This window comes from Leuciscus leuciscus (genome assembly GCF_965113295.1).
Source record: "Leuciscus leuciscus genome assembly, chromosome: 20".
NCBI lineage: Eukaryota > Metazoa > Chordata > Actinopteri > Cypriniformes > Leuciscidae > Leuciscus > Leuciscus leuciscus.
The window spans coordinates 21,144,343-21,169,867 of record NC_138744.1 but is presented as its reverse complement, the minus strand read 5'-3'; the positions used below and the strand labels follow the sequence as shown (position 1 = coordinate 21,169,867).

Sequence of the window (25,525 nt, the reverse complement as noted above, 5' to 3'; positions counted from 1 at the left end):
AAGACATTCTGGAAAAATATCATTTGTAGTGATTTTTTTTTTGTATTATTAAATAAAATAAATGCAAAATAATGGCTAATCTGTACATTCCGAGTTTCTTTATTATCATTGAGACACATACAGATAATGATTTTCAAAGTGACTTAGGCACTTGTAAATTGAAGTTATAATCATTATTGGAGAAAATGGCTTATAATGAGACACGGAGACACATGCCCGAATGCAAAAAAATACAATAAACAAAACCACCCTCTTAGTTAGAGTATCAATAAACATTATCGCCGAAATCAAAGAAAAAATGGTAATTATATTGATTCAATTTGTCACTCAAACCATCATTATGAATCATTTATAAGCCTTTAGAATATACACAAATATTCTTTTGGTGTAAAATAAACTTAAAATAGACTTAATATCTTATGCAATCATGCCTCTCAATTAGACGTCAATCGTTCAAAAATTTGGGGTTGGTAGTAAGATCTTTTTTGTTTGTTTGTTTGTTTAAGCCTGCATCAATAATATAGTAAAAAAATTAAAATAATAATAATATTGTGAAATATTATTACAATTCAAATGAGCTTTTTTCTATGTTATTATATTTAAAAATGTGACTTGTTCCTGTTATGACAAAGTTGAATTGGATAACACTTTATTTTACAGTGTCCTTGTTACACGTTAAATGTAGTTACATTTACATTTACATTTACATTTAGTCATTTAGCAGACGCCCTTATCCAAAGCGACTTACAAATTAGGACTAAATTCAGCGAGTCATCATAAAGAGGCAAAAGCAACAACAACGCAGGAAGTGCTCAAAATACGAAGTTCAGGTATTATTCAGAGTAGCATAAGCCTGATAAGTGATGTTTCAAAGGGAAAGGGAAATTTTTTTTCTTTTTTTTTCTTCTTTTTTTCTATAAGGTTAAGTGCTCACGGAAGAGATTGGTTTTCAGCTGTTTTTTGAATGTTGTCAGGGATTCTGTACTATAGTTACTATAGTTACTATAGTAACAACAGAAAATTATGCATAATTGCATGCAACTAACCCTAAACCAAATCCTAATCCTATACTTATAGTACATGTGGTTAATTATTATTACTCCAGTTCTTAAATGTATAATTGAACTGTAACACGGACACCAAATGAAGTGTAACCAGATTTTTGCAATTAAAATTCAGAGAAGTTACACAGCGTTAGTGACTTTTAGGTGTTAATGCTAAGTAAACTGTAAATATAAATGTAGGTCTTAAGGATCCCTGAAACTGTAATTAAATAGAGCCAAACTGCATAAACAGACTGCAGCAATTCATCAGAGTCAGATTTTAAAGCACTCTGTTTAGTTTATTCCAATTACCACTAAATTAGACTTATGCATCGCAAAGAGAAGCAGGAGGGGTCAGAGGGAGGAAGCCAGAGAATAATGAATGAGTTGAGTGTTTTCTGAAGCAGTGTATGGTGACAGAGGGATTCCTCCATAAGCTCTAAATCCAATTAGTGACAGTGTTCCTGCGGGCTGCGGTGTGAGTGTGCTGCATTGGCACTGTTGTAAATTCTTCTTTAATTTCACACTTACTTCCTTGAGCTTTGAGCGTTCTGCTCTGCTGAACTGCTCGCATCATTATGGTAATCTACAGCTAGCAGCTGTACACGCCGCGGCAGAGGTGCTTGCTTACTCACACAGACAGACACTGTGTCCGAATATGCAAAGTGCTTTCCAACACAGTGACAGAATGTAAAAACAGAGTATGTCTTCGGAAACACAGTATTCATGATACTGGATGACGTACTGCATGTGCTGAAATTCTATGCAAGCTTGTTTCCGCTTGTTTTCTATAGAAGCTTGTTTTATTGAAAATCAAAAAAAGGTACGAATTTCTCAGATCTCTTTTTCTTGCAATTGTGATTATATCTCGCAATTCTGACTTTATAACTAGTAATTGCGAGTTCTCACAATTCGGAGAAAAAGGTCAGAGAAATAAAGTCAGAATTGCTAAATATAAACTCGCAATTGTGAATTACAAAGTCTGGACTGTGAGCTAAAAAGGTAATTACCTTTTTAATAAATCTTTATATTTTTTTATTGAGTTTACATCTCGCAATTCTGACTTTATTTCTCACAATTGTGAGATACACTTCAGTATATACTAGACACGGTCAAAGATGAAAGCAGCTAATGACACCCTGAAACTGCTTTAAAAGGAAAGCTGCACTCTCACCAAACACATTCTCTCCAGACTCAGCAAAGCAAACGAGAGAAGGAACATAGAGCTTAATCAGTTCCTCTCTAATCACTGAAACTGTCTACACTGCAAGTGTGCATTTTTATGATGTGCTGTGCCACCCGAAACAGTGCTAAACTAGTTAAACTAAATCTAATAATCCAATCAGCAGCTGCACACACACACTAATTTGCGGAGACACTTTCACAAGAGCTCTCGATACTCTGCAGCAGTATTAACCTGACTCACTCTTCACTTTTTCAGTTTTTCACTTCTCTCTCTTTCTTTTTTTTGTTGCTACAACCAAAACAGGATGCATTTTTCATTATCTGAAAAATGAAGGACTTTACTGCAGCTGAACGTGCCACTTTTCCTGGAAAAAAAACTGCTGCTCTGCAATGAGGAAGTGCGAGACCAGCAAAAGATTAGACACACTTGTTTTCCCTAGGAAAAAACAACAACATTTTTAATCCATGCTAATTGTGTATGTAGCAAACTATTCAACTGACCATGACTAAGAGTGTGGACTGAATTTAGAATCAGATTTCTATAAGACATACAGACTGCAGTGGGATAAAACTAATTCTCATTACCATCACACTAAATAAATCTCATTCTCATTACCGTCACACTAAATAAATCTCATTCTTATTACCGCAACACAAAATACATCTCATTCTCATTACCGCAACACAAAATACATCTCATTCTCATTACCGCAACACAAAATACATCTCATTCTCATTACCGCAACACAAAATACATCTCATTCTTATTACCATAACATGAAATAAATCTCATTCTCATTACACACACAAAAATAATATATTATTTATATGAAATATTGTTTATATTATAAAATATATTTTATTGATTTAAAATGAAAAACAAATTAATTAATGTGAAAGTAAATAATTATTTAAAAATAAATTTAATTGCCATAAAAATGATCTCACAATGGTTCTAAAATCTCTAAAAAGCTTGATTGCTATATTCCAAAATATAATTGGCTGTTTTTTAGGATTGGGGGGAAAAAAGTATCCATCGCAATTCTCTCTCCAACAATTCTGGATCGCTTCTGAGAATTGATTCTGAGCTTAGTTTTTAACCGCAAATGCGGTATTCTGCTTGGTTCCAATTCCTCACACACACACCGCTCGAACCTTCCATAAAATAATCTTTCAAAAAGTTCGGAAAGGTTGAAGCAAAATAGAAGGACATTCGTGGGCTTCATTGCACAGAATATGCGCTGTGAGTTTGGAATGCAGTGGGCTTATTTATTAAAAATATGAAACTCACTGGCAGATAGCTGCTTTCAATTTCAAATACTCATGCGCTCTCTGTGAAGAGCACTCGCATATGCGGTTGTGTTCAACTCGGTGTGACTCTGTGTAAGTGGTTAAATGTACTTGCATCTCAAAATGGTTTTATTATGCAAAATTAATGTAAACACAGTCAGTTATGTCTTAAAGGTGCACTGTGTAATTTTAGCGGCATCTAGTGGTGAGGTTGCGAATTGCAACCAACTGAAGTTACGGTGGCCGACAGGAAAAGATGTCGTTGTCTGAGACAGCAGAGAGTAGCCAGTTAAGCAATGAGGTTTCTTTACAAGGATAAATTAAGAAATTAGGTTTACTTAGTTATTCAGTAAAACGATATGTTATTGCAAATATTATTGTTACTTGTTCTTCATTGTGTCAGTGTTTTATTCGCTGACTTTAGCTAGCTTCTTTGCACCAAGAACAACATAGTGACGAAACACATTTTTCCGTTTAGGGCTACTGTAGAAACATGTCGGCGCATTTCAATGTAAGGGAACCCGTGGAGTATGTAGATAGAAATGGCTCATTCTAAGGTAATAAAAACATAACGGTTCATAATGTAAGGTCTTTGTACACCACTCAAAACATAGTTATGTATATAATATTGCATTTCTGTAAACAGATCCTCCTAAATATTACACAATACACCTTTAAGGGATTAAACAGACAGGACAAAAACATATTATATTTCAAAAGAGATCTGTGCATTAGTGTGAATGCAGCTTATTAGATCTCCTGCTGTCTATGATGTCATCAGTAATAATAAAACAACAGTAAAGATGAGAAAGTGAAAAAACACTCACAGCTCCTGAATGGAAAACGTTCAGATCCTTTTAAATAATGTTTTGTTGTTCGTGTATTATTTACTAGACTACTTGCTTTTGTTTTGAAGCTATATTAGTTTATGTATTTAAAATCTTAGCATACTATTGTTTTAATGACATTTTTAACATGTAATTATTAAACAATTTAAATTGTAATTAAATAAAAAAATCTATTTTAAGATAAGAAACTAATTAATTAATAAGAAAAAAAAAGTAGATCAAGAATAGTTTTGGAATCGGATCGTTACTCCCAGAATCGGAATCGGATCGTGAGGTGCCAAAAGATTCCCACCCCTACTATTTTAGATGATGAAATTCATCCAAAATGCGTTTTCAGGAGATGCATTCCTGAGAAGGTACCATTTACAATCGTTATGAATACTCAAGCATCCTGGAATACTGGAAACTCATTTTATATAGGAAAATATTTTGAAAACCATGGCTAAATGACAGCAGAAACAATGTTTTGCTTTTCCTCTCATAAGTAGGTCTAACTATATTCTTGGCGTCTCTTGCATCTTCCAAACTCTTTCAAGCTCTTCCACCCACACTGCAGGAACGATCAGACAGAGTGTGTCAGCTTGACTTGAAAACATGATGTGAAAAAGCTGAGAGTTAATGACCACCTCAATGACAGCGGCAAACCCTGGAGGTCAAATGAGCTGCTGTGTGATGCTTTGATAGACAGCTGAGGGATACCACAGTTCATGGTCTGCAGACACAGACCCGGTCAGCTGCGTATGATATTGACAGACGCATACAAGAAACCCGAGCATGCAGAAAAAGGAAAATGAGACTGTTACAGTTAATGAGAGGATGTGAAAGATGATTGACTTTAAACAACTTCATCTCATTTAAAATTTGCACCAAATTCATCGGTATTCTTGAAAAGCACACATACACTTTCCTTGTTTTGTTTTTTGATGTTTTTACTCAAATTATTCCCGTTTTCCATAAATCATGGATAACGAGCTCTGACAGCTTCGGGCCCAATATGCTCAGGATTCGTGAGCTGAGTTATCATCATCAATGAAGCAATTCCCACAAGTCTCTCCGTTAACCATGTGGACAGGGTTTGATTATCGCTCATTGAGCCGAGCTCGCCAATTACCCTCAGCCGGCCTGAGCAGAGCGCCGTTCAGGTGATTGACTTCATTTACAGCAGAAATGGAAGATATCGGATCAGGGGACAAAAATCAATTCAGGTTTGGATTTGTTAAAGAATACATGAAATGCATGTTACTTCAAGATCAGTTACCAACCTGATCTAGATATAGATTTAGATGTTTTTTGCTTTTGAATGCAAAGTAAATTACAGATTTATTATCACCATAACAATTTTAAGAGAAAGGTTGAAGTACACTATCGATTAAAAGTTTGTGGTCGGTAAGATTTTTTTATGTTTTTGAAATTTGTATCGTATGCTCACTAAGGCTGCATTTATTAGATAAAAATATATAAATACATAATAAATAATAAAAAGTAAATAGTAATAAAAAAATACATAATAAAAGAAAATAGTAATATTGTGAAATATTATTGTAATTTAAAATACTTTTCTATTATAACATTTTAAAATGAAATTTATCCTTGTAATGGCAAAGTTACTTAAGTCTTGCATTATTTCAGCATCATCAAATTATAAATGTCTCTACTGTCACTTTTGGTCAATTGAATGTGTCCTAGCTCAATAAAAGTATTAATTTCATTAAAAAAATTCAAAAAAATGTTATGAGTTTCTGTATAGCATTGTATGTCTTTTATCAGTGTTATACACCAAATCATTGATTTCTGTATTAAATGCAGAGCTCTGAAAATTGAAAAAGACATGTTCATTACTAGAGAAAATGCCTGGTATTGAACACAAAGGAAACATTACATTCATCGAACACATGGTAGATTCCAAAAATACAATAACCCGATATACCCATTTGTTTCTTTGCTATCGGCACAAGTCTCCTGGAATCCTCATGCAAACACACACAGACTGAATGCAGAAAAAAATATGCCATTACTGAATGAATCACTAATTGAAACATTTCTTGCATGTTTGACCATAACATTTTTAATAAACAAAAGCATTGAACCGCAGGCAAACACATAAAAGTACCAAACCACTACAGAGTTATTTTTCCTCTTTCTTTCATTGCACATTGTCTTGCTCATGTATTTACTAGCATTAAGAAATGCCAAGAGCTCCAGCTCTGTAGGGAGATACAGTTGGCGGGATACCTTTCATTTAGAAAAAACAATAAAACAACCTCTGCTCTCCATAACCGAATCAATACTTTAACTGCACGCTTCCCTTCGGCTTCATGCGTTAAACAACAAACATTTAAATCCCTTTGTGTGCAGATGCAGCCTGTCCTGCAGGATGTAAACACGGAATTCATATGGGATCAGCTGATGGATACTTCAGAAGACGTATGAAATCAATACTGAGCCCTATCAAACTCCCTACACATGTGAGGGCTGTGCAAGCATGACAATACACCGGCAAGCTTCATGTCCCCTGAGACCTGTCCTCTGGGAATCTCTGTCTCTCCTTCTGTCTGTCTAATTCTTTCTTTGTCTCTCTCTGTTTACAAGAATACACTATTTATACCAATACCCCAAAATATACAAATAGACAGACACATGCAACTGCATAGAAAAACTATGTATGGATCACCGGGCAGTCTGAGCTAATGCAGTTATGGATGCATTTCAAAAATAGCGTCTAACTCATTTATTATCTGTCATAGCATTTAAACCATAATAGATTTATAGTGTGGGCAAAACCCTCCCAGTAGAATAGAGCTTACCATGCAGTTAGGAGTGAAGCCACTTCGTCTGACAGTTCATAGATCATAGCGACCTTTTCTCTCACCACGATATCACTGTTTACCCTGTCAACACCTAAAATGTATTTTATATATATATAATATAATGGTGATAATAAGAGATATACTTCATCAGCACAAAGATTTTAAAAGAACAGTTCAACTACATATTTGATGTATATCCTAATTTACATCTTTAGGAATCTGTATGGCTTTCTTTGTTCCATGGAACACAAAGAGAGAAGTTTAGCAGAACGTCTAAGCTGCTCTTTTACATACAACTAAAGTGAATGGGGATTAATACGGTTGTCAAGTAAGATTTTCAAGGAAAGACTTTCAGTTAATAATGACTTCTGAGTGTTTTTCAGAAGACTTGCAAATAACAGCGCAAAAGTCATATGGACTACTTTTATGTTGCATGTATTATATTCTTAGAGCTTGAAATTGTATGAAAAAGAGCAGTGTGGGCAATTGAAAGCACTTCCTTTTGTGTTCCACAGAACAAAATCCGTCATATGAGTTTAAAACAACATGAGCATGAGTAAGGGTGTGTTCACACTTGTAGTTCGATTCGCTTGGTTTAGTCCTGCAGTGTACTGGCGTTCACATTGGCATTTTAACACTGAATCTAAAAATACCAAACCTAAAGGCATAGGGATATGCTAGGGATATGATAGAACCTGATTTTATTTAATTTTATTACGTATATATTTCGGGACGGAATTTACCGAACATCCAAAACAAAGCTGTGTGCTGGGATAAATGTGCTCGTTGTATGCGTGTAGCCTACATATGATGGTATTTTGGAATATGCTCAATTTGCACTGCCGACTGTTTATTTACAGTACCGACTGTTTACATATACATTTGCAATACCGTACTTTAACTGTAATATGCAATTACTTTCCACTGCACTTTCACTCGGATAGCTTCTGTCCAAACTTTATTTGCACTACTTTAAATCCATTGTTATACTGCTCATTTTAGCCTAACTTATACATATATCTATTTGTAAAATTCTGTTTATAGTAATAGCCATCTGTATATTATGCTCACATTCTGTTTATAGTAACAGCCATCTGTATATATATTCATAGTACATATCTATCTGTAAAATTCTGTTTATAGTAATAGCCATCTGTATATTATATTCAGTACATATCTAGCTGTAAATTCTGTTCACAGTAATAGTTATCTGTATATTATATTCATAGGACAAATCTATCTGTAAATTTTTGTTTATTATAGTATTCAACTCTATATTTATTCAGTACATATCCATGATCTGCACTTATGGAACCACTGTATATCCTGCACTTGCTGCTATTGCACTTCTGGTTGGACCTAAACTGCATTTCGTTGCCTTGTACCCGTACTTGTGTAATGACAATAAAGTTGAATCTAATCTAATCTAAATTTTGACCAGCTGAGAACTCGTGAAGAGCTTATAAAATGTGTCAAGCAGTCAAAACAGTGGCAGGACTCCCTCCGTCACGAAGATTTCCTGCGAAGAGACGCAGTTCTGATGACTGTAACGAACTGTGATGGGCAACATTGCGACTATGATGAGAAAAAACAGGTATGCTTGATCATTCTGTCCTTTTTAGGGTCGCATCTTATGACATCATGACCCGTTTTTGGCTCGTTTGCATGTCTTTGGTCTGTGTTGCGTTTATATTTCATTCGAACCGCACCAGAGTTCGTGTGGAAGTGGACCGAGACCCCCATCTTTTCAGGGGTCTCGGTCCGCTTGTTTGGTTCGCACCAGGGTTCTGATGACAGCGTTCACACTTATTCAAATGAACCGCACAAACAGCAATCGCACCAGGGTTCGTTTTAATCAAACCAAACCTGCCAAGTGTGAACTGATTCTCATTGAGTTCTAAATGAGAATTTTCAGAAAAAAAAATCTAAACTGAATTTTCATTTGAACTGTCTCTTTAAACCTATTTACACTCCGCATGTACTCTTTTTGGTAATTAATAGGAGTATACGTGGTGTGCTTGTCCAAATAGCATCTTTTCCTCTGTTCAGCAATGGAAGAGAGTTCTGGAACTGCACAGAAAGCAGACAGAAGAACTGCTGCAGGATTTAAACAGACAAGACTCTGTGCGCACAACAGAGAAGTGAGCTGAACTATAGCGATTAGCTATCAATGTCTTTAATGAGGTTAGAACTCACTCCGCTGGACTGGCTCGCCATACAGAGGGAGGGGGAACAGCCACTGCAAAGTCAGGCTTTTTCTAAAGGGAAAGAACACTTACTCATTCCTCTAATCTAGTCTGAGAGACATAACAGCTTGATATCGAACACGCACTACTTCAGCAACTCAGACTACCAAAGCAGAGTGCATTCATACTCCTTATAATGGCTTGAAAATGAATTTGTTTCTTTGTTCAGCTTCAAAACACAACAAGAGTCACAAATCCCACTCCAGATTTGACCCCGACCTAATGGCTTTAGGGCTACAGAGATGTTCTATTCCCTATGGAGAATCTACATCAATACTTTTTACTACAAACATTCTGTCTGGAAAAAACAAGAATGACTTAAGCCTGGCAGGCAGAATATCTAATATGTAAGGATAGTTTTAATTCATTTGTCCCAGATATGACAATGTTATAATCATTCAAGCATTTAAATGATACATTATTCTGTGCATCCCAATAGGTGAAACTATCCCACAATCTGCATTTTTCCCTTTCAACCACCTTGTTTAACTGTTGCCAGCTAAACATGGAGTGCAGCATGCCATCCATGACGGCAGGACATTAAAGCCAGCAGGAGATAATAACTCAGTACCAGCAGGATATAGTCGGGCAGTCAGCTAAAAGTAGATCACTACTATCACATCAATTACCTTATAGCACGAAAACAGAACAGGAAATATACTGCTGTTTGAAGCACATGCCGCAACATTTTTGGAACAGCAGGTGACAATGTTGATAGATGTTTGTGCAACAAAAATTAAAGTGCAGCGTTGATAGAAAAAAAAACGAGTATTTTCATTTTCAGAAGGTTTCCAGAAGGGTTTTCAGACTTGCAGCTTGTTTTGAATGTTCCAGGTACTAGATTCAGGTCTACTATTCCTAAAATATGATCATCCCATCTCTTAAAGTGATAGTTCAAACAAAAATTAAAATCATCCAAGTGGATGCTGCACACTGGTGGTGGTTGAGGAGAGATCCCCTGATATGATTGTAAAGCGCTTTGGGTGTACAGTAGTACATATGAAAGCGCTATATAAATGCCTCATTCATTCATTCATTCATTCATTCAAAATGTCTTCTTCTGCGAAACACAAACGAAGATATTTTGAAGAACGTTTTAACTGCTTTGTCGATTTAATCAAAGTCAGTGGGGTACAAAAGACATTGGGACCCTACTGAATTTAATTGTATGGACAAAAAAAAGAGAATCTTTAAAAATATATATATCTTCTTCTGTGTTCCAAAGCAGAATGGAAGTCAGGTTTGGATCAACAAAAGAGTGTGAATTTTCATTTTTGGGTGAACTATCAGTTTAAGAGATGGGATGATCATGTTTAAGAAGATGGACAAATTTCAGACCAGTGTTATTTTAGTATTCTTTACAATTACTATAATAGTATTTATAGATATTTTGAATACAATTGGTTTCAGTAATTTATGTATTTTAGACCTCTCTATTATTATGTACTTTATTTTATTGTAATTCAATTTTAGTTTTAGTCACTGTAGTTTTATGAATGTGGCCAAGGCAACATTTAAAAAAAAATTACATTTAAAAGGTTCAATATTTATATTTTGTTTCAGCTTTTTCCAGTTTACAAAATTTTAATGGTTTATTTTAATAAATGGTTTTAAAATTAAACAGCTCTGTTTCATACTTCTATAGTTAAAAAACACTAAAACACAAGTTATATGACATGAAATACGGTCAAGCCTGCAGATCTCCGCATAATCGAAAAACACCTGTTAGATTAGGCCTCAAAATCAGTTGAGAAAGTCAGCAGAAAACATCTATACATGGGTCACGACTATGATAAAAGGTGACGGCTCACCTGTCTCTCTGCTCTGGGGGCTCTTTTGCTCCTCGTCCAGCCTCAGGTGCCCCAGCAGATGCTCCAAAACCCTTTCAGGGGTGGCAGGCACGGCAGCGTACCTGTGGGAGACAGAAGAGTCACTGGAGTCTTCCTCTTCGATGGAGGACAGGGAGCGACTGCTGCACCAGCCTTCCTCCTCGCCCTCTTCCTCCGTGCCCTCCTCGTCAATATAACGGAAATACGGCACGTCGAATGTAGGCACGGTAGCTCGGTCTGTGCTGCAGCTATTGGAGGACTCGTCCTCATCCTCGTCTTCCTCCTGTTCCACCAGAGCGGCCGGCATCAACCTGTCGTCCATGCGCGGGTCCGGGGCCACTGCACGCCTGCTGCCCATGTCCACATCGGCGCCGACTTACCACATTGACCCGGAGGAATCGAGGAGTCAAAAGCCTGACTGCGCTCTGGAGCTTCTGGTTTAAGATCCCTCAGAAGGGCTCCATAGGAAAGAGCGCACGCCAATGCAGCACATCCTCGGATGAGTGTGTGTTTGTGTGTGTGTGATTGAGCGTGTTAGAGAATGACTTCAGGGAGATGAGAGATAAAGTGACAAAGAGGCAGGGCTGGACAGATTACATGAAAGACGGAATGACAAGAGTGAGAAATGAGAGACGAGAGAGAAAGGGTGTGCACGCTCTGGAGCTCCACACGCATGTGAGAGCGGGTGTGTTGCTGCTTACCTCCCGGTCCAGGAGGAGGAGGAGGAGGAGGAGGGAGCTCTCGGTGACGTCGTTCTCTGAAGCACCTCGTGGCTCCTCTCTCTCTCACACACACGGACTGCTGCGTCACCGGAGGGCTACGGGAGGGGGGAGGAGAGAACATTATCACCAGGGAGATTCCCTGTCTTCCCGTCCCTGTCTGTCTCGCTCGCCTGATTTCCATCACAATACAGTTTTAAATTAAACATCCCACATCAAATGGCGGCGTTCAATGGGTTCGTTTTATCGTGACCCAACACAATGCTGCCGTAACGCTGCTCGGCGCGAGGCTGTATTTATATTTTAATCATTTGCTCGTTTCGAAAGGTGAATTAATTCAACTGATTTAGTTATTTGATATTGCGTAATCATGAATTGCAAGCAGATTATGCTGAAATATTATGTGTGTGTGCTGAGCTGGTTTGTTGGTTGAATATGTATTTATACAGTACGTACATCTAATGAAAACATTTGAACACAGGGATAGTCCATGCGAAAATAAAAAGTCTGTCATCACTCACTCACCCTAAGCATGTCTTTCATCTGTGGAACACAAAAGAAGATATTTTGAAGAATGTTGGACTAAACAGTTCATTTCTGTCCAGCAGAAGAAAGAAATGCATTCAGGTTTGAAACGATATGAGAATTTTCATTTTTGGGTGGACTATTCCTTTAAGTCAAACTTAAAAATATATGAATATTAGAACAATTAGAACAAAATATCCAACAAAGCATCATTTATTTTAAAGATAGCACAAACATCTATCTATCTGTCTATCTATCTATCATCTCAATCCCATTGTCACAATGACACATTCACAATGAAAATAATTTTTTATGAAAATAATAGAAAATTCTGTTTCTCAGCTTTTATGAAATACTGTATTTATGGATGGCTGGTAAATATTCTTAATTTACCCGCCATTAGCGGGGGTTGCAAAAATGATTATAATTTGGACCCTTGAAATTTTGGATAAAATAAAACATGCCAATATGTCAAAAACTTTTGTGGCCATTGTATATGTATGTGTGGACGTATATATATGTATACAGTATGTGTATGAAGGAAAGGTGCTCTGAACCAACATTCCACTGCTACTGTCCTGTAAAAGCCATGTCACTTTGCCCGGTGTGTGTTATCAATCTTCCACAGATCTCTGAACACGTTGAAACACACACACACACACACACACACACACACACACTGAGAACAAAGCACTCAATCCATCCAATCTCCAATATTCATTCATACTTAAAATTCAACCTATAATTGCAAACACAATTCACTATATCAGTGACATAAACATCTCAACCATTGTATGCAATGCTGTAAAATCTGCTAAAACTATTGGACTAAACCAGCCATGCAAGACCCTCATGTACTGTCTAAAATGGAAAGAAAGTTAGAGAGTTTGCATCTAATTATGTTCTGATATGAATACTTAAAAACAGCTCTGGACTCTGAACTCTAGTAAAAGGTCTGTTTGCTGTAGTTTAGCCAGCATGTGAACTGTGTGACTCACTAGTGAGTGTAAATATGGGTGGGAGCATCTCATGCCTTCCATAACACTTGTGCCAACAACATACGGACCGGGAACTTACTGTCACTCTTCGAAAAACATCCTCATTAGTGATACACTAAGAGAAGTGCATTTCAAGTTAGCAGTGCAATTAATGGATAGATCATGCAGAGTTTGTGTGTGCGTGTGTGTGCATGTTTTAATGAGCTGGTTTTCATTCTCTCTGTCCTTAGACTACAGCAAACAGCACATCAGTCAATGTGGCGCGTGTGTGCGCCCGTAATTAGGCAGACAGACAGGCTGGAAGGACCAGCACTTTTCTGCTCTAATTGCCCATTGCACTGAAACACTGAGAGACCTCCAATGATCTTGCACGAACAAACACACACACACACACACGGATGCATGTACACACTGCAACCCCCACACACTCTCATGACGATCAGCACAAAATGCATTTAAAAAGCCACAATCTCAGACTCATCTCCCCAGGCAGAAGTTTCTGCTTGGCTTTGGATTGGCAAAAAAGCTCCATTGAGCTCCATCCAGACTTGGCGGGGGGGGGACTTCGGGGGGGACCTGAACGCTTTAGTAGTGACAGAGTAATATTAAACAGGATCGAAATGTGGCCTTTAGTGGCATTAAGATGTGCTAACGCTTTTGTGGGAAGTGAAGTGGAAACATTTAGACTGTCAGAATGGCGTCAGTGCAGGCTGGAGGCAAACTCAAATGAGCAGCGCCTGTTTGATGCAACAATCTATTTGCATCTTCTCTTTCTACACACAATGCACATTTGCATGCATTTTTTGAAGGGGCACCAATGGCAGTCTTAGTGTATTTGAAGTCCTGGGCAAGATAACACCCCCAGGCCCACCCCCATGATATTACAATGCGTTTTGCACACTACAGTTCTGAAATGAAATGTTTGGTGAGTGGCGCTAATATGTTAATGCTCTATCGCATTTGAAAATATCATACCACCTACACTAAACCCTTAGCAAACTTGATAGTGTTAACAAAAGGAAATGTACGATAAAACACATTTGCTGAAGCAACCATGCCATTTTAGCTTGCTTCCATAAGTCTTTGAGCTCTTTTATCACGACACGGGACTCGTACCTGAGAAAAGCCATTCTTATGGAGAAGGTTATGTTATGCAAACATCAAAATGTATTAGTTTACAAATGATGCACAATGGTAAAAGTGTTTTGAGGTCATAATATAGTATCGTTCTGGCAATATTGCCTCTAGTGTTCTGAGTTTTGCAACAACAACAAAAAATGCAAATATGCCGCAACCTCGGATTGGAATATTTTCCAGACAGATATGAAGCTACAAAACTTGTAGTCATTTAAAAATTTTACTACGTAACCTAGAGAGTGAAATTGATGCTGTGTAAGTGTAAATGTTTTTGACTGGTTGTATGTTTCATGCTGGATTTAGTATTGTATGTTGTATAATTGTATAAGCAAACTCAGCTGCCCATCTTGGCCAGGACACTCCTGTAAGAGATTTTTAATCTAAGTGAGTCTTTTCTCCTGGTTAAATAAAGGTAAATAAAAATAATAAAAAAAATTTATATATTTGGCTCAGATATTTAAGGGAGCACATGCCCTTCATTCTAAACTGACATTTCTTGGTTGAGGAACATTAATCTACAAAATAATCTCACTCGACTGGGTACTATAAATGTCATATTCCAGAAAAAAGTTATAGTGAACTTGAGAGAAACACTACAATCACACTAAAAGGTGTCCTGCTTGGCCCGCTCCATTCTGAAGTGACTGCATGCGTCATGATTAGACCTTGAAGACCAGTTCTGTGATTATACAGGGGCTGACGCAACACTTTTCTGAGCTTCAGTCGAAAGCTACAAAAGCCAGTCACCTTGTATTGAGTATATTGCATATGATGGGGTTAGATTATTGTAATGCATTTATTTATGCCACCATTCTCAGAGACAAAAGACTGTCACAAGACAACATATTGTGTGTGACATCAGCCTGGTGGCGTATTTCTTTTACGCTGTCACTTCACATTTTTGCTTTGTATCATTAAACAACAAAATCTCCTGAGCTCAGATAATTTGTATACAATGAATTACTGATTCTGTGACCATAGCTAGTATCTATCTATCTATCTATCTATCTATCTATCTATCTATCTATCTATCTATCTATCTATCCATCCATCTATCCACATCCATCCATCGCATTGGTTTTATTTAATTTATTTTTTTGCATACTGTAATGCTAAACAATTATACTATATAATACTGGTATACGATATACACCAATGAAAAACACGGGGGGAAAAAAATATATTTTTTTTACGAGCACAGTTATGTAAATCGCAAATGCTTTTGTCACTGCAACACGGAGCAGAAGCCTCTGGAACAGTGCTATGTTTATGTAAGTGTCAAAAAGACAATGTGATATTTTAAATCATTTCCTGGTCTGTTGATATTACTTTGCACAAAGGCTTCCAAAACTCCTCCTGTAATAAACACATTTTTTTTTCCATATGCATAATTTACAGCTCTTAAGGGTTACATGGATATAGAATACGATCTATAACAAAACCCACTAGACTAAAGCAATTAAAGATGAAAAAATAAATAAAACAACAAAATGTATTCCCTATTGAAAAACATTAAATATGCATCTAGGAAACAGACCCATAATATCATAATGATAAAGACAGAATAATAATATTTAGCTTCGTTTCATGCATTAGGTTCTCTACAAATCCAACAACACAAACTAACTTGCAGACTAGAAAACAGAAAGCATATACTTTTACTTTGAAACTTTAGTTTACTCTATCCCAATCCTTTCCACTGCAAAGAGGCTCCACAAACTGTTAAAAAATATATATATTACATCACTTTGGCGATGAGTGAAAGCAGAGAGCAGGCAAGATGTGTGGTATGCACTTAAAAGGGATTCTTAAACAAACAGCAGTACACTGTCATCCCTCAGTACACTGTCCCACAGCTTCCTGCTGTGTTAAGACATGCTCATGCCAAGTCCAAAGTCAACTACCTGCATGCAATATTCAGAAACCATTTTAATGCCAAAAGTAATCGGTTTCATGCCAAGTCTGATGCATAAGCTGAAAATGCATAAACACAATCTGAAAATGTCAGAATGAACTGTTCCGCATACAAACAATTAAACAATTTAATCATGAATCCGAAAAACAAACAAACAAACAAAAAGATGGATCATAATGGTATGATATATTAGAATTGGAACTGGGCATGTTGCAGTCCAAGGCCACTCCCACCAGTATGCTATGGATAAGCTTACCGAGTCAAATACTGCCTTGCAGGAAATACTTAGCAAACTTTTAGTCATAATGGTGTCAAATTGTGTTGTTCCCGGGTGCAAGAATTCAAAGAGTAAATGTTTAGCGGGAGTGAGTAGTCGATTCGACTATCTGCGGGCGGGGATACAAAATGCAGAAGTACAATCTGTGGTTTGTACAATTTTGCGTCATCTGGTTCATTTTTGCTGACAAATAAACAGGAATTTCTGTCCAGGGGCCTATACCATGAAGCAAGTTTAGGTGGATAGCCAGGTATGTTTCAGTTTATGATTATTTATTATAATTATTTCATATGATTTATATAATTATTATACCCCTAATCCATTACACAAGCAATTTTAGGTTAACAATTATTATTAAACATTTAGTTTAAATGAACAAATATATACACAATGATAATATATAATACGATTTGGAATTGGTAGATAAAGCTTTAAAAATGACTGCATGTAAGCTAACATGTCCGAGTCTCTGTATACCTATACATATTATCAACTACTGTATATAAACTAACTTCACAATTTTCACTTGCAATGATATAGCAAGGTATTTTCTTTTTGCAGCGTAAATGCATTTATGTACTTCATATTCTTCAATCTCTTCAAGCCTGAGTTGAAAGAGAAAGTTGATGATCAGCGTCATGGTACCAACAAAGCCTCACTAAATTGGTTTGGTTTTGTCAACTTGAAACAAATCCTGTAACCCTGAGTTTGTTCAACTACCGTCATATAGTCGCAGCCTCAGACATCACGGCCACCGCTGGCTGAACCTCTAATGCATATGGCACACTTAACTGGAAACACTTCAGGATTTTCAAAGTTGTCATCTGATTCAGCATTCTATAACTGTCTGGTTTGGGTCAGCCAGCAAATCAGATATAAGAAGACTACAACGGACTGTTAGGACAGCTGAAAGGATCATTGGTGTACACCTCCCCAACCTTCAGGACTTGTACAATGCCAGAGTGAAGAAACGGGCAGGGAACATCATCACAGACCCCTCCCACCCCGGCCAAAACCTGTTTGCACTTCTGCCGTCAGGCAGACGTTACAGATCTCTGCGCACTAGAACATCTAGGCACAAAAACAGTTTTTTCCCCCATGCTATCTCCAGCTTAAACAGCTAAAACAGCCATTAACACCTGCTGTATAACTCATTCAGTACTTGAGAGAGAAGCAAGAGGTTTTTTTTGTGTAAATACATATACAAATTTTATTTATAGAGCTGTACACACAATGCACAAATCTGTACATAAGTCTTCTGTTTCAGATGTATACTAGAACTATTATTATTGTTTATTCTATTTATTTATGTTCTCATTTAAATGCCTGTTCTAATGTCATATATGTATGTATGTACCAAGAGCTCCTGTAAAAACCACAAAAAATTCCTTGTGTGTTTGTGCACACTTGGCGAATAAAGCTCATTCTGATTCTGATTCTGATTCTGATTCTGATTGGTTGAATTATAGAGGATGTCCCAGAGATGTGTGCGTCACATTCTTTAACGATCCACCTGGAAATAAAGATGCCGTGAAGCCAAACCCCCTCATGGAAGAAGAACGCTGTACGTGAAGTATGTAAAGTATGTAAAAAGTACGTGAAGTATGTAAAGTTTGCGGCTTAGACTCTTAGGGCCCTATTTTAACGATCTGAAACGCAAGTGTCAAGCGCAAAGCGCAAGTAACTTTGTGGGCGGGTCTCGGGCGCTGTTGCTATTTTCCCGGTGGGATAAATGCCTCTTGCGCCAGGCGCAAATCTAAAAGGGGTTGGTCTGAAGTAGCTTCATTATTCATAGGTGTGGTTTGGGCGTAACGTGAAATAAACCAATCAGAGCGACATCTCGCATTCCCTTTAAGAGCAGACGCGCTTGTTCTAAAGCGGATTCCTATTATAATGGCGGATTTGCCAGGCGCGCGCCAGGAGCGGTTCACGTTCTCGTCAGGGACATTGGGGATGGAGAAACCCACCCAAATTAACTTCGGTTAAACAGGCGTATGATAATTTGGGTAAATGTGTAAGCTAGATGTATGCTTTTATAATAAATTGTCTGTCTATCTATCTATCTATCTATCTATCTATCTACAGTATCTATCTATCTATCTATCTATCTATCGTAATAATGTATGATTTGCAAAAATGAAAACTGCTGCTTCTGTGTAGATGAGAGAATCAAAGTGCGCGTTGTGCACACGCTACATTGATTATGGACAAGCATGCGCCCTTAAAATAGCATATGAATAACATGCGCAACGCGCCACTGACTTTAAAAAATTTTTTCCTGGTTAGTGCCGCAATTGTTTTCTAAACCTGCAAAATAGCATGAATGAACGTTTGCGCCGGAACACGCCTCCTCTTTGCGCTGAACCGCCCCCGGGAGCGCAAGTGTATTTCCTAACTTACCGACGTGCGTCTGAGGAGGGAAAAGTCCGCTTTGCGCGGGTGCAAAATAGGAATGATACATGCCATGCGTCGGTGTACAAAGTTAATTGCGCTGGGTGCAAGATAGGGCCCTTAGTAAGTTTTGTTTAAGTTTTACACACCGGTCTGTTATTGTAGGGACATCGACATTACATTTTCAAGCCCCTAAACATGACGTTGAAAAAACTAACTGTGATTGGTTGTTTTACATGTCAGTCAGACGGCCTCTGGGCCGTCCCTGGTCAATGAATGCTGCGATGGAGTCCAGACCTTCTACTGTCAGTCTGAAGGTCTGGCTACGCAAGACTTTTATGGTATAGGCCCCAGGTAACACAGGGAAAGAGTAAACATTGTTCATTTATAGTACTTTTACTACCGACATTGATTGTAACAAAATGTAGAGGGTTGAAAATTGGCAAACTTACACCTTAAATCATATGAATAGTATGTTCATTTAAATGTAGAATTTAAATGGGAAAGTTGTTACTGAATACAGGGTGAATACAACTAATCCTGATTCCTAACAGCACAAAACTTCTGAGCCCAGCCTCAAATTACTGTGACTTTTTTTTTTAAGCTCAAAAAATGATTTGGATCAAAAAACCTTTTGAATATGACAACACATTACAAGTGGCTTCTCTTAAATTCATTTTAAAATTCCTTATCATGGTAAAAGGTCAAAATAAGGACAATTCTACTTTTGTCTCATAAAGGTCAAATAAATATCTCTCCCAGAGCAGGAGTAGTGATTGGTTGCCAGCAACCTTATGGTGCTCACGTCGACTCTTCCTGTCATTGTGAGTGGCCGCCAGCCATCAGGAAGAGGCAACTGGGACTATTGTGGGATCAACCAATCAGAGACTAGCATGAGATTGGTGCCCTTTTCGGTTTTAGAAAGTCTCTCCTGAACCAGCTACAGATTTGAAAACCGATTCAATGATAAAAAGTGACATCAAACAATTACTTTTCTTTGAAATAATGATACCAATCAACTCATAAGGGTTCTGCTTCACAAACCACAACAAAATAGTTATTATAATATAAAAGAATACCTTTTCTGAACAAATACACACACAACAAAACAACAAATTGTCAAGTACTACCAAAAGACAAAACTAAATATGCATGATATTGACTATAAATGCCAATTGAATGTTTTTTCAACTATGGGCATGTTTATGTCCCAGCGGTAAAAAGAAAAGAAAAGAAAAAAAGATTATTTCCCATTTCTAGATTTTTTTTAAAGATTGTTTTGTTTTGAATAGATTTAATTGTTTTACCCTCGTCCGTCACCCAGACTTCACCCTCAATCATAAAATATGAAAATCCATTTTAAAAATTGGAATCATAAAAAAAATAAAAAAATTATAATAATCATATAAAAATTATAAATAATAAAAACAGAATAGTCTAAACAAAGAGTGAAATAAACAGAAAACATTTTAATATTACATGATTTTATTTCAACCAGGACCTACAATTTCGCTACTAATTAAGTTATTCCAACAAGGATGTAATTGTGTCAAATTAAAAGCATATAAATGATTTAATTGCATTTAATTTGTGTTTAAAATACTAGCCCTATTACTGAAGTTTCCAAAAGAGCCCAGAGTTGAAAAAAGACCCTTATAATAATACTCAAGTGTGTGTATTGACTGATGCATGAACGTTAGTTTGCATCTCACCTCAGCAGGCCTTTCGCTAGCTCTGAGCGGGCTGTGTAAAAGGCGACATCCGTCCTTGGCCAGTCTCTGGACCATCTCCAACCGGCTGATATCCTCTTTATCGCGTGTACCAGCCCCGGGGCCCTGCTGCAGTGCAGGGGACACAGAAAACACATACCTCAGGCCACAGTCCCACGCCATGAGACAGCAACACAGCTCTCAAAGTCACTGAGAGTTTGACAGCCCGTCTCACTGTCTCCTCCAGCTGTGTCTTTACTCAGGTGAGACTGAAGATGGCCACGGTAGTCCTGAGGGTTTAGTGAGCTCCAGAAGCACACAACCGGTCAAGAGGAAAGCTTTAAAAAGTGAAGACTGAGAGACAGTGGTGCCTGAGGGGGAGAGCGAACCTGACTTTTCCCCCTCTCTCTCTCTCTCTCTCTCTCTCTCTCTCTCTCTCTCTCTCACTCTCTCTTACGCACATAGCCAGGGTGGGGGCGACCAGGAAACATCTGGCAGTCCCTCCAATCCCGAATAGGAAGTATCACAATCTCCAGAAAATGGGAGAAAGGCCAGCATGGGGTCTAGGGAAGGTTACTGATGGGTTTACGGATCATGTGCACTGTTTGGATATCATTTAAGTTCACAAGTGATTCATAAGGTCATGTGCTAGCAACTTGGCATCTTGCAAATATTATATGCATCAATGACAAATAAGAGTGTCTGCAGTCAAGAAAATCTTTTCCAAATCTAGTTTAAATAGCATGTAAAAGTTCTTAGAAATGTACTGTGTGTATTCTTGCTGGTTATATATGATTTTGAAAAACATTTATTAAATTTTCTATAACCGTTTCAACGTAATGGCTAAAAATGTCATGTGATGTTACCATCAAAAAAGTAATAACATATTTTCCTTGAATACAAGATGTGAATATACACATCTTATTATTTAAAAAAAAGTTCTAAATATGCTTTTTTCTGGGTTTTTTTTTCTGTGGTTTTTTTTTGGGGGGGGGGGGGGGGGGGGGGGGGGGTCACACAACATGACATTTTAGAGCTTGAACTTTCTAGACCTAGATCTTGGCCTTTTCATAAAAAGGTCAGATATTTTAAGAAACTTCCTGATCTTGATGCACAATCATAAGGGTCTAGCTCCTCTTTATGACATAATTTCCTTTTTTTGTCTCCTTGTTGGCTGAACCATATGACTTTGTTTTTTTTGCACCAGATGACATTGTTTTTAATTGTGTTTTTTGACAAAAGTTATCAAATATTAACAGTGCAATAGATTTGGTATTTGTTAAATTTTTTTAAGAAATAGTAAACATTATGCCAAATTACTTTCCTTATCTTTTCAAGGTGTTTCTTTTCAGGAATTTGTATGATATTATGATATCAGGACTGTTGTATCACCCTGTCATTTTTCACTTTATTCCCCAAAAAGAATTTGTATTATAAATTGCCTTTTTAATGTTTTTGAAAAAATGTATAGATCCAGACAAAAATGGTATGTCACTGACCAACATAATGTGGTTAGTTCACTCAATAATTAAAATTCAGTCAGTCAACCTCAAATTCTTCAACACCTGTATGAATTTATTTCTTGTGCTAAACACAAAATAATATATTAAAAATGTGGGTAACAAAACAGTTGATGACATTAACGAACATTGACTTCCATAGTATAGGAAAAAAATAATAATACTATGGAATTCAATAGTGCCCCAAAACTCTTCAAAATATCTTTCTTTGTGTTCAGCAAAACAAAGACATTAATACAGATTTGGAACAACTTGAAGGTGGGTAAATGATGACAGAATTTTCATTTTTGGGTGAACTATCCCTTTTAGTCACATTAATAATTAACTTCATTGAAGAAAAATGAGAAAAAAGCAATGGTCCTATTTCTCACATCTCATTTCACTTTTTTTTTACAATTAATTTTATTGTGATTTTAGTGGATAAAAACACTCGTTGTGTTCTGTCTTCCAGTTTGTATTTCCACAGCATGAAGGTAAGATCGTTTTAAAATCTCTCGTTATATAAAAAACGCTTGTTTTAAAATCTTCCCGGTCTACTGACATTTGTTATGACATCCACTTCAAACATTACGATGCTCATGATAACTTTAGTTAACTCTACAATAAGTAAATCTACTTCACCAGCAAATTACTCTTCGACAGCGATGCCATAGAAATATACTGAGCTACTGCAGAAACGGAAGTTCAATCACAGAATTCTAAAGACGGCTGCACGCTTGTTTCTCTGGCGCATACGGTCAATAAAGTCAGTTCCCTTCAAAATGGCCATTAAACCACTGATCAACCAAATACAATATATCAGGAATAATCTATAAAGTTACTAATTAATGATCAAAATTTTTTTATCGTATTTGAGGATGTATCCCGTGTAGATTTCCCTCTCCATTTAGACACAATGGCAAATGCCACACGTCCAGAGGAGAAACCTGTGACCTCATTCTCTGATGTAAGGGAAGGAGAGAGGAATTTGTCCTGAACACACTCAAGTATTTCCATATCAACTCAGCTGGCTATATAAGGAATCAAACCTCATGCTAGACAAATTCAACACAAGCTGTGTCCCTCACATTCTTCAGCACTTCAGTGTAGGGATGAATATAGAAAACAATGGGCAGTTGGATTGAACTATACTAAAAGCATAAACCTGATAAGAGTGAATTACCAGAAAAAGGCCCAATGATAAGCAATTAAGATAACATATCCAATCCAACCATAACAAAACTAATGTCCATGGTAGCTCTCAAATAGGATCAGCTCTCAGATAAGACAGGAAATCACTTCATATCCATAATATATTACAAGAGCAAAAGCTCACACTGCAATTCAAAACTACCAGCAGTTCTCAACTGAACCAAAATATCATAGCATGTTCTGATAGGGTCTAACACAATGATGAGCGCTACTAATCATATAATCGTGTATTGTTAGACATGGCCTTATATTTGAAATCAAAGGCTTGGTTCTAACTGGGCCGCGAGACACAATGACAACGTTGGCACCATTTTACAGTTTCTACAGTTTAATTTGAGCAGCACGTCAAAACAATGGAGCGGTTCACACCACAAGTGTTTATGGTAATGATCTTTCAGCGCTATATCCTCTCATGTTTATCTAGAGCTAAACGCACACATCCAAGCTCTTTCCGTTCGCATTGCTTCTCTCTCCCGCTAAAGACGATAAAGTTGCAGATGATGCGGTTATTTTAACAACAGCAACAAAAAAAAAAACACACAAAAAAAACGTGAACAGCAAAATAGATAAATGCTTTCGCCAAAACACTGCAGAAAACGAGAATGCAGCAAATACTATTGGTGTCTGTCATACAGGCACTCTTTCCATTCAAATAAACACGTTATTTGACAGGACCTTTTTTTTCATTTAGCATTATTAATCAGCATGTTAAGAGCATTTCATAATAAACAATCCTATAATTTGTAGATGGCAAGGAAAGACAACTAAAACTGACATTTTTGTTAACTTTATATTTATTATCAGTGTGTGTATGTATATATATATATATATATATGTGTGTGTGTGTGTGTGTATGCATGTATGTGTATATATATATATATATATATATACAAACACACAGGCACACATTTAATTTTTTCTCTCTCTCTCTCTTACAAAGTACTAATGCTACCCAGATGGAAATTTCTATAACTTTTCCAGTTTAAATTATGTTTTGTGTCTTGTGAAACACGTAGAGATCTAGACTGCGCATTTGTTGTTGTCGTCTTAAGACTTAGATCTAATATTGGCCAATATATCGTTTATGGGCTTCAAATAATATTGGTAAGCAGTTCATGGTTATACTAATACATTTCAGTGTTTGATTTTAAAGACATTTCATTTACTTTTGTATATAAACAATTTTGGTTGCCGCTTAAAGCAAACCAGTCGAAGCAAAATCATTTGCGAACCAACAGTTCACTCTGATAAAATGGTGTATATGTTATAATCTGTACAGCACTGTTTGTCCTTGGGAAGCGCTGCTATTTTGTTGTCTTGATCACAGTTTCGTCAGATGTGCTGCAGTGAACCATCAGCTATTACACCGTGCTGGAACAGCCGAGAGCCTCGCAGACAGGCACAAGGCTCTGTCCTGACACACAGTATAGAGTATCCATCTATCTCCAATCACAGGCTCTTTCTCTTTCTGCCAGTTCAAGGGCTTTCTACTGATGACTGAGCTGCGGGAAAGCGGTTCTCAATCAGGGAATGTATGGACAATCCTGGGCAAGCGGGACAGCTGGTGAGCTCAGCAAAACATATATGCACACCGACACATACACACACTGTCAATGTAAAGCCAGCTGCCCTGGAATCTGTTTTCTCATTACCTTGCACACAGCAGGACTGGGAGATGGTCCTGGCGTGTTAGTATTGTGTTGTGGACTGCTCTCCTCCATCACTGGAAAACAAGAAATGTACAGCAGAGAATCAGTGGAGTGTGGTGTGATGCCTGGGTTTGTGCTTCTTTCTTTTTTTTTAGCAATATAGATTCATGTTCCAGTTCATATGGAACATCATTAACCTTACACACACACACACACACACACACATATAATTAAAATGTAAATGTA

General features: G+C 37.1%; 1 protein-coding gene and 1 long non-coding RNA gene across 3 annotated transcripts in view; both read right to left on the bottom strand.

The window, feature by feature from the left end:
- rapgef5b (Rap guanine nucleotide exchange factor (GEF) 5b) overlaps positions 1-25,525 on the bottom strand; it is a 60,886-nt gene that overhangs the window by 22,316 nt on the left and 13,045 nt on the right. The window contains exons 8-11 of one of the 2 annotated variants that reach the window (XM_082149973.1): positions 25,283-25,353; positions 20,923-21,048; positions 11,950-12,065; positions 11,231-11,331 (exon numbers count right to left, since the gene is read on the bottom strand). In XM_082149973.1, coding sequence (XP_082006099.1) covers positions 11,231-11,331; positions 11,950-12,065; positions 20,923-21,048; positions 25,283-25,353 — 414 coding nt within the window. The remainder of the gene's footprint in view (positions 1-11,230; positions 11,332-11,949; positions 12,066-20,922; positions 21,049-25,282; positions 25,354-25,525) is intronic. The other variant, XM_082149974.1, reaches the window with a different exon arrangement.
- LOC309483934 lies at positions 21,925-24,384 on the bottom strand. The gene is made up of 2 exons (XR_014200673.1): positions 23,232-24,384; positions 21,925-23,104 (listed from the first exon to the last, which is right to left on the bottom strand). It is a non-coding gene; the product is annotated as an uncharacterized lncRNA (long non-coding RNA).